General features: G+C 36.6%; 2 protein-coding genes across 2 annotated transcripts in view; both read left to right on the forward strand.

Moving 5' to 3' along the window:
• The window catches only part of LOC125046707, a 2,503-nt gene extending 686 nt beyond the window's left edge, over window positions 1–1,817 (forward strand). Inside the window, exons 2-5 of the mRNA XM_047644591.1 lie at window positions 727–803; window positions 1,027–1,144; window positions 1,294–1,494; window positions 1,629–1,817. Of these exons, the coding sequence (XP_047500547.1) occupies window positions 727–803; window positions 1,027–1,144; window positions 1,294–1,494; window positions 1,629–1,662 (430 nt within the window). The 3' untranslated portion in view covers window positions 1,663–1,817. The remainder of the gene's footprint in view (window positions 1–726; window positions 804–1,026; window positions 1,145–1,293; window positions 1,495–1,628) is intronic.
• Window positions 1,661–6,145, forward strand: LOC125046706 (chorion peroxidase-like). The gene is made up of 11 exons (XM_047644590.1): window positions 1,661–1,823; window positions 2,070–2,237; window positions 2,451–2,618; window positions 2,832–2,950; window positions 3,180–3,282; window positions 3,512–3,709; window positions 3,821–3,942; window positions 4,149–4,313; window positions 4,482–4,681; window positions 5,259–5,422; window positions 5,904–6,145. Exons 2-11 carry the CDS (start codon window positions 2,081–2,083, stop codon window positions 6,071–6,073), a joined length of 1,566 nt encoding a protein of 521 aa, XP_047500546.1. The 5' UTR covers window positions 1,661–1,823; window positions 2,070–2,080; the 3' UTR covers window positions 6,074–6,145.
• Window positions 6,146–10,000: the final 3,855 nt, after the last annotated feature.

Consider the following 10,000-nt stretch of genomic DNA (forward strand, 5'->3'; position numbering starts at 1 on the left):
TATATATATAAATATATGTATGTACATATATGAATATACATATATATATATACATTTATATATATTATATATATGTATGTAAACACACACACACACACACACACACACACACACACACACACACACACATACACATACACACACACACACACACACACACACACACACACACACACACATATATATATACACATATATATATATATGCATATATATACATATAAGCATATATATATAAATATATATATAATTGTATATGTATATGCATATATATATATATATATATATATTTATATATATTCATATATATATATATGCATATGTATATTAATGTGTGTTTTTATTTTTATTTTCATTTTTTATTATTCATTACGTTTCTGTTCCTTATGCAGAATACAAATGCCTTCAGCACTGTGAAATTAACTGCGTTATCAACTACAGGGTAATGAGTAAATAAATGCAGTACATTAGAACAGTCAGTAATAAAACAATGAATATTCCAAAACATGATATCACCATGTTAGATTATTCTCCACTGAGTTGTGCAATCAAAATTCTCCATGTGTTAGAAAAACGTGAAATATAAGAAGTTATGTATCTATGTTGTGCACATCTCTGTATGGTTATTTTTATAAATATTTTAACATAATTTCTGTATAAAAGATTTGAATAATCTTACACCACTTAGAATTATCTTACGCCACTTAACAACGTTATATATTCCAGGATGTTGCAGGCTGCATTACTCATAGCTTTTGCTATGGGGCTGGATGGGCATTCCTTGACCTTGGAAATTCAGAAAGGTTAGAATGAACATCTCTGTTGCTACATGCGTTCATGCATATGCTTAACTTAAAACCAAAGCTAAATCTAGCGCTTCATACCTTTGTTCAGTGTTGTACTAGCAAGTAACGTTCTTTTTTTTTGTCCCAATCGCTGATATTTTTGTTTCTTCAGTATCTGATAATTAGTATCTAATTGAGAACTTCAATGAGAACATAAAAGTGAACGTATAATGCTTTTCAGACAACCTTTGGTACAAGAGTTATTGGCAAGGAAGGCAGAAGAGTGCAATTCCATCGACTGAAATATCGTGGAAATCTCACGTACCGTCTGCCATTCAGATTTCGTCAGAGGATACAAGGTGAAGTCATCCTAGATATTTTACATGAATTCTCTTAATTTCTCTTTTGCAATTTTTGAGACAAAGCTTCCCAAGCTCTAACATCACAAGGTAAAAGGATATAATCTAGTTTATCCACTGTATTAAGAAAACACCATTTATTTCTACAGCCAAAGCATGGCATATGGAGATTCGATGCTGGCGGAAAAGGATAAGATTACCCGGAATTTGAAGAGCAAGAATATGAGTTTACCTCGTGATTCCGCCGCGTATCTGCATCAAGCCATATTCAGAAGGTCCTCCCCACGTTCCAGCCAATTATCCAAGAAAGGCTACACGATGGACCAAGCCACTTCTTTCCTCAAAAACAAGTGAGTTGAGCGCCATCCAGTAACTTTTGTCTCTGATTTCTTATAAGCGACTTTGAAGTTGAAGTTCTCTCTACCTTTCATGGCTACACGTGGATGACCATTAGTAAAGAGGAACCATGGCTTTTCTTTTCCAGGCTCGAACTCAGGCGACGTAAGTGTAATCTTTGACTTGTTATGGTCTGGGACATGTGACGAAACCCCGGCGAATCCTCTCTGTGAATACACACCCTACAGGTCTTCTAATGGCACCTGCAACAATCTTGCAAATCCAGAATGGGGAGCCACTTTTAGGCCCTTCCGCCGCTTAGCTCCGCCGAACTATAGTGACGGTGGGTGTGTCTGCTTTTTAGAATGAAGGCCTTGATTTTCGATTTCTTAAGTCCTCGTCTGTATCTCCTCCGGCCTATTGTGCAATACATGAGCCAATTAATTGCCTAAGAGTCAAATAATTCTTTACTATGTGCTCTCCAACTGTTGCTTGCACCTAATAGCACGAACTGTAAAATCAATAACATTGCAATATGTCATGCTAAGTCATATATGTACACCACGTATACCATACCATTACTTTGCAGGTGTGTCGGGCATGCGCCTTGCCCAGGACGGGTCGCCCCTGCCCAGTGCCCGCCTTGTCAGCTCCACGGCCATGCACGCCAGACCGAACGAGCCTTATCCCCTCTCCATCCTCTTCATGACCTATGGGCAGTTTCTAGATCACGACCTGACTTTTGCACCTGTTACTGGTGAGGAGGCCCGGAGATGGTCGATATTTTTAGCATGAAATTGTTATCTACAAATAGAATAGATGAATGCAAAAATAAAATGCTGTTTTGTTGGTTTGATGTTTAAGGAACGTTTTTATGGATCATTTCAGAAATGTATATAACAGGTAAGGTTCATGAAGGCACTCAGATTTACACATGAAGTAGAGTACATGAATAGGACATTTTTTCCAGGTGAGAATGGGGAGACGATTCCGTGCTGTCCAGGGGCCCTGGGCGACACCCCTGCCCACCCCGAGTGCGCACCAATTCCCATCCCTGCTGACGACCCCTTCTACTCCCAGTTCAACCAGACGTGCATGGAGTTCATCCGTTCAGCGTCTGCCCCGCGCTGCCATTTCGGTGAGTCGTTTTGATCGGCAACTGTGCAATTTCAGACACTTTGGAGAATGTGGTAAGTCCCTGTTATGCTGATTTGTTACCTTGTCCTTCTCCTCGTTCCTCTCTGATAGTAATTCATAGAAATTACAAATAAATTCGATAACTGACTATATGTATATTTCTAAACCATAAATGGGTGCCTGGAATAGCTGTCTCAAGAAATACCTCCTTTAGGTCCTCGAGAGCAGATAAACGAAAGGACGGCATACATCGACGGCTCTCAGATCTACGGCACAGATGACGAGATGATGAATTCACTGAGAACGTTGAAGGATGGTCTGCTTAGCTCCCAGGTGAGGACGAGGAATGATTTCCAGGAGTCAGTAGAACGGCAAAGGGGTCATTATACACTAGGGCTGATTATGAACTTCGGGGTCGAAAGATATTTGGCTAAGAAGTAGAAATTACAATCTCTTAATGCATGACTGGCATGTTGACAATATAAATCACTTACATTGCACTTATTTATACAATGAAATATGACAAGCAATCTTGTGAAGAAGCATCCCATCTTCTTCTTAGTTTACCAACGAGGGCAAAGAGCTTCTTCCTGCAAACACAGACTTAACAAGCGCGTGCAACAGGCAGGATAAAGCTGATTTGGGCCAGTTCTGTTTCCGAGCCGGTGAGCGTCTTCTTTTCTCTCACTGATTGGGCTTTATGGAATTTAAGCACTATAAGATATCCATAAATTAAGAAATAGTCAGAGTGATGTAATACCGAGTGTGCTGTGTATGTATAGGCTTTCTGAGGGTATGTGACATGAGAATAATGTAATACTGAGTGTGATCTGTATTTATACTGAGGGTATGTGACAAGAGAGCTCAGTTACTAAGCAATAATACCGACCACAGGAGACAATAGAGTGAACGAGCAAATTTTGCTGACATTGTTTCACACTGTGTGGGCACGTCATCATAACAAAATAGCAGCTGAGCTAAAGAATCACAATCCTACATGGAATGATGAAAAGCTGTTCCAAGAAACTCGCAGGATCGTAGGTGCTCAGCTCCAAGTGGTCACTTACAATGAGTATCTCCCTCCTATCTTTGGTATGTATCATATTCATTTATGACAATGCATGCTGACAGTATCTCTAAATATAATCTAATAGTCTTGCCTAAACTGTTATGTTGGTTCGTTATTGCTTCATCCATTTTCAGGTAGATCAATTTGGAATTCTTATCTTTCTCCAAACTACCATTTTTATGATTCCTCGATAAGTGCTGGCATCAGTGCCGAGTTTGCAACTGCTGCATTCCGTTTTGGACACAGTCAGATTGCGGTACGTTACTGCTATTATTTCCGTAATTATTCATATGAAGTTGTCAACGTTTGTAAATCCTGTTCAATTACCTTTTTTTCCTTTGAAAACCAAATTATTTTCAGGGAGCTCTCACGATATTGTTATAGGGATAGAATCATTATCTGTATAATGTAGATGCTTTGATTATATCTTTGATTATAATAGCTTGCATTTTTTCTTTTCAGAGTACTGTGGAGAGCTTAGATTTAAGCGGGGGTAAGTCGAGCACAGAATTGTCTTCCCTGTTCATCAACCCATTCGATCTGTACATCAATGGAGAGATACCAAAGTTATTGCGAGGGGAAGTTAACCAGAAGGCCAATCGTGTGGACACCTCCTTTACACAAGAAGTGAGTAGAACCCATTGTAAATTCCATGCAAGGCAAATCTTGACTTACGAGCGAATACTTCGACTCAGTTGAGTGCATAAATATCAATGTATGTACCCATGCCAAACCAGTTTTGCACTTAAGCCAGTCACAAACACAAATACAACTTTGACCGTCAAATAATTACAGGTGGCCGGAAAGCTCTTCAGACGAGGGCAGCCCTTTGGACTGGATCTGGTGTCCCTCAATTTACAGCGTGGGCGTGATCATGGCATTGCACCTTATACAACAGTCAGATCCATATGCGGTTATTCTGAAATCACTAGCTTTGAGAGCTTACAGGGAATCATGGATGATGAAGTGATTGAGAGTCTCAGGAGTTTATACAGGTATGCCATTTACTTAAGTGACCATTCAACTACAGCTGCTAGTTTTTTGTTATTATTTATCTATCATTTACATTGTTTTATATTATATATACACACCTATGTATATACATTTATATATATACACATATATGTATATATATATTTATATATATACACATATATGTATATATATATTTATATATATATATATATATATATATATTTATATATATATATATATATATTTATATGTATATGTTTATATTTATATTTATATATATGTATATATATATATTTGTATATATATATTTATATTTATATATATATGTGCGTATATATATATATTTATTTATATATATATTTATATATGTATAAATATGTATGTATGGATATATATGTATATATGGATATATATGTATATATGGATATATATGTATATATGGATATATATTTATAAATGTATATATATTGATATATATGTATATATATTGATATTTTTGTTTACTTGTTGACTTACTTGTCATAAATATAAGAAGTAAACTTTTCAGCACTGATTTTACATGCAGTGTGTTCATATTAATCTATGTTTCCTTTCTAGTAACGTGCATGACATTGACTTGTACATCGGTGGTATAGCAGAAAAGCCCTTATACGATGCGCGAGTGGGTCCCACGTTTTCCTGCATTTTGTCTGACCAGTTCATAAGGTTAAAACTTGGCGACAGATTCTGGTTCCAAAATTTTGATGCAGGCTTCACAAATCGTAAGTTAAATTATATATTTTAGTGTCAAGAGACATGTGCTCCTGACTTTACTGCAGTCACTCGAACATAAGCATGACTATTCGAGCTAAATTAGGTTGTTCATATGATAGTAAATCAAAATTGATTATGCCCACAGTTTCTGTTGGCATTATCTCTGTTTTATGGAATTTTCTGCTAGCGTTTATTCTTTTGTTTCCTGTGAGCAGAATTACGCAAATAATTATAAACATTACAATGGTACTTTGTCCGAGAGCTGGCAAAGGCCCAGGAACAAGCTGATTAGAGTGTTGTACTAATTTAGATATAATTGGGTGTTTCAAGGTTAAGGTATAGTTACGTACGTTTTGCACAGGGTCTATGTTTTCAGGCTGTAGATGTTTCATCCGGTAAGCTCAGTTACTGTAAACAATTCCTCCTGCATTATTATCTTGTCTGCTACGCTGTTCCCCTTTAATCGTTATTTCTTTTTCTTTACAACAGGACAAGTCCAAGAGCTGTCCTACACTACCCTGGCGAGCATCTTGTGTGAAACTATCCCAGAACTGAAGAGTATCCAAGAACGGCCCTTGTTCGCGCCCATTAATATATACAATTCTCTGTGGCCGTGCTCTTACTACTACAAGCCCAACTTGATTGTGTTTAAGCAATAGCTATCGTAAATCGCAGTATATCTGGACTAACTTCACCCCAGTCATGAAACAAATAAAATGTTGAAAACTGTATATCTTAGTATTTTTTCTTCTAATAAATACATGGTAGAAAAACCCATAATGTAAAACTAGATTTATTGAAAGTGAGACAACAGTTTCGGAATCCACTTGGATTCCATCCTCAGGTCTGAAGAGGAAAGGGAGAGGAGGGGGTAAAAACAGAGAGGAAAGGCAACGCGGTAACGGGGGTCAAGTGAGGACAGACGAACGGAAGCGAAGGGAGGTCAGATCAGGTCGGAGGGTCGGGCGGACAGTGTGCAGGGTGGCCGGCGTATGGGAGAAGGCAGAGGATCTGGGAAGCGAGGAGACTGTCGGCAGGAGAAAAGCCGCTGTTCAGGTTGAAATTAGGCAACAGCTTTATTAAAGAGGATTCCACCAGTCTGCGGGCGTGGACGTCAGCGGAAGGAAAGACATTACTGTATGAACAAGACTAAAAAAAAAAAAAAAAAACGATTACACCCTTTGCTATATCTTGTCAGAGAATGTTATTCCTCCATCACAACTTCCTGCCATCACATCATCACCTTTGTCACTTTGTCATCCCTCCACCCTAGTGCCACGATGCCCACCCTACCCATCCACAGGCTCTCGACAAGGAAATACAACAGTAATAAAAGAGGATAACCGATTACTTATATATTGCTCTCTTATAAATATTTAGTATTTATGATTCCTAACAATTGCTTGTATCGCCCACCACTAGTATGTATGTATATATCCATAATATAAGTATGTATATATATTTATACATACATGTGTGTGTGTTATGTAAAGAGTAGCTGGACTTTAATTGTTGTTTATGTCAGGTTTTATTTTTTAAAAATCAATAATGATTCTAAGATTCTTAAATCATATATATTTTGTGTTTTTTCATTATTGTGAAGTCTGCTAGTTATATGTTATGGTCTGTTTTAAGAGAATGATCACAAACCTATTAGTACCAGTGAATACACTGTCCAAAACTCTTGATTTTGCAAGAGTCTTGAAAACTTTTTTTTTATAATAGCTTGTTTCGACGTAGTCATTATTGACAAACATACCCCTTGAAAGAAACAATGGGTATTGTACACAGTTTATTAGAGAGTACTGACAATGTGTATAACTTCACTAAAGACCAATTTAAGAAATTGCAAAAAATATCTGATGGTGTAGTAATGGACAGCTCGCTATGCCAAACTCCAGCTCATTTTTTATGCTGTCACGAGAGTAAATGGTCAGCAGACTGCCAATCTCATTTTAAACCACTTTTGTATAAAACAGATGTTGATGAAATATCCCTGTTGTTTGTGATGTTTCATTTGTAAATATGCATTTAGACTAAGTTGATTTTAAACATGTGCCATACATTTTGTTCTGGATATTAGACCTGATCATGATCATAATACCTTTAAAACCTCTGTATACAGAAAACCAACATCCTCTGGTGTTGCTTTAAATAATTTATCCTTTTTATCTATGAACTTTAAAGTTAATGTAATCAGACACCAGAGGTGATCGGTCTCATCGGTACGCCTGACTTGTGTACCTTCGGGCAACCTCTCATGACCGGGTTGCCGGGAGCCTCCTCCAGCAGGTGAAGCAGGCGTTTACCTGTAGCTGAACGCAGGAGTAAATCCCTCGCCTTCTTGAACCTGACAGCTTCCACCGTCCCCTCACCTTTCATTACTTTCCTGTAAACAGAAGCATCGGAAAGTAAATTGTTTACTTTAAGTACATAATAACTTTTATTCATAACCACAGTGGCCCCACCTTTATCAGCCTAAGTGACGGACGTCACCGCAGGACTTCCAACGTCATGGTTGTACATGTAAATGAAGCTGAATATCTACCGAACTATAAGGAAGCAGTAGTCCTTGGAGGAGTGAACAAACCAAAAACAAAACTTATGGAATCTGCATAGATCACGACGAAGAAAAATGTCAACACAATATCGGGCAGATTCAAATTATCCAAGGTCGCGGCAGCAATTATGCAGATAACGATTGGGAAGTCACAGTAGTCAGGTGTTTCCTCAACTCATGTCTGATATATATATATATATATATATATATATATATATACACACATTATATGTACACTATAGTTTCTCTAGATATAATCGAAACCGGTCAAATACATCTCTTGTAGAGTGAAAATATTCATTCTCATTCATACCTTTATATATATATATATATATATATATATATATATATATATAGTAGAACACCTCATTCTCTGAAAATTTTCTTCTATAGTAATATCTTCGCAAATTGATAATAACGGTAATAAAGATGGTGTGAAATCCTGGAAACGCAGCTACATTACGCCCGGTTGAAATTTCAATCAGTTCCATCATGGCTAAGCAGTGTGTCGGGTGTGTTGATACCATTTCGAATTCATTGCAAAATATCACCGAAATAACGACGCGAGTTTATTATACCTGTGAAATCACGGTGTACTGCCTGTGGAAGTCCTGTGCCCGGACTGTAAGACACCGTGGCATTACTGGAAAGACACACCAGTCCATCAAGAGTTCTTCGTCGAGGCCGGGAAACAGAAGCCTCCGCTGTCCGATAAGGAACGGCGGAGACGATCACGATTCCCACCAACAACGACCGGAAGACCCCGGCGATCCCAGTGACAAAAGAGTTAATGCGTAAATAACACGGAAGTGAGTCTATTGTATTACCAATATTTCTCGAAATTTCCTCCCCCAAATGCCATGTATCATGCCCTATCCAGTTATCGGGACCGATATCGTAGCTGGGTTTAGTTTGCGAAGGAATTGAGTGCTAGATTCGTTCAAAACACGACGAAAACTATTGGGAAAATAATTCGTCATCGGAAAATCGGTGTTATCTTATATATATTTATGTGTATATATATACATATATATATATATATATATATATATATATATATACATACTATAACAAACACTGTAGATGTTTACGTAAGTGTATCTAATATACCTATCATCAGAATATGATATTCAAAAGACAATGTTTTGATAGACCGTTTTCTATGATACGGATCTCTATAGAAACTCTTGGCTTTATTATTATCGTTGGTGTTATTATTATTATCAATATTATTATTATCACTGATATTATAATGTTCATTAGTATTATTACTATTATTATTATTATTATTTTTTTTTTTTTTTTTATTATTATATCCCAGTGATATGTATACAGGGTATATACTCACGCACACATCTACAGTGTTTGTTATACTATGCAAGTATATAATTCATACATATATACGTGAGGAAAACATTATTTCTCCAGATAAGAAAACAAAAAGACCTCTACGTATTCCGGTAAAATTATAAAAGAAAAGAAAAGAAAAATAATATATATACACATACATATCTATGTATGTAAGTATATATGTATGTATGCATGTATTTATGTATGCACATAATATATATATATATATATGTATATATATGTATATATATACTCATATATATATATATATATATATATATATGTGGGTGAGTGTGTGTGTGTGTGTGTGTGTGTGTGTGTGTGTGTGTGTGTGTGTGTGTGTGTGTGTGTGTGTGTGTTCATGTGTATATCTGTCTGTCTACATCTATATATATAGTATATATATGATATATATATATAATATATATATATATATATATGTGTGTGTGTGTATATATATATATATATATATATATATATATACAAGAGTAAAACGAAGACAGAATGAAAGAAGGAGAGATAAGGCGAGAGTGAGAGATAAAGGACAGACGAAGAGCTGCCGTGGTCACCGTGTTATCTCACTTGAACATTCTTTCCAGTCACCTGATCCCCTCGAGCGCCTTCTCGTCTCAGGTGCGTCGATAACTCTCCCCTTATAAAAATCTTCGTGGGAAAG

Source organism: Penaeus chinensis, chromosome 39, assembly GCF_019202785.1.
Source record: "Penaeus chinensis breed Huanghai No. 1 chromosome 39, ASM1920278v2, whole genome shotgun sequence".
Taxonomy (NCBI): domain Eukaryota; kingdom Metazoa; phylum Arthropoda; class Malacostraca; order Decapoda; family Penaeidae; genus Penaeus; species Penaeus chinensis.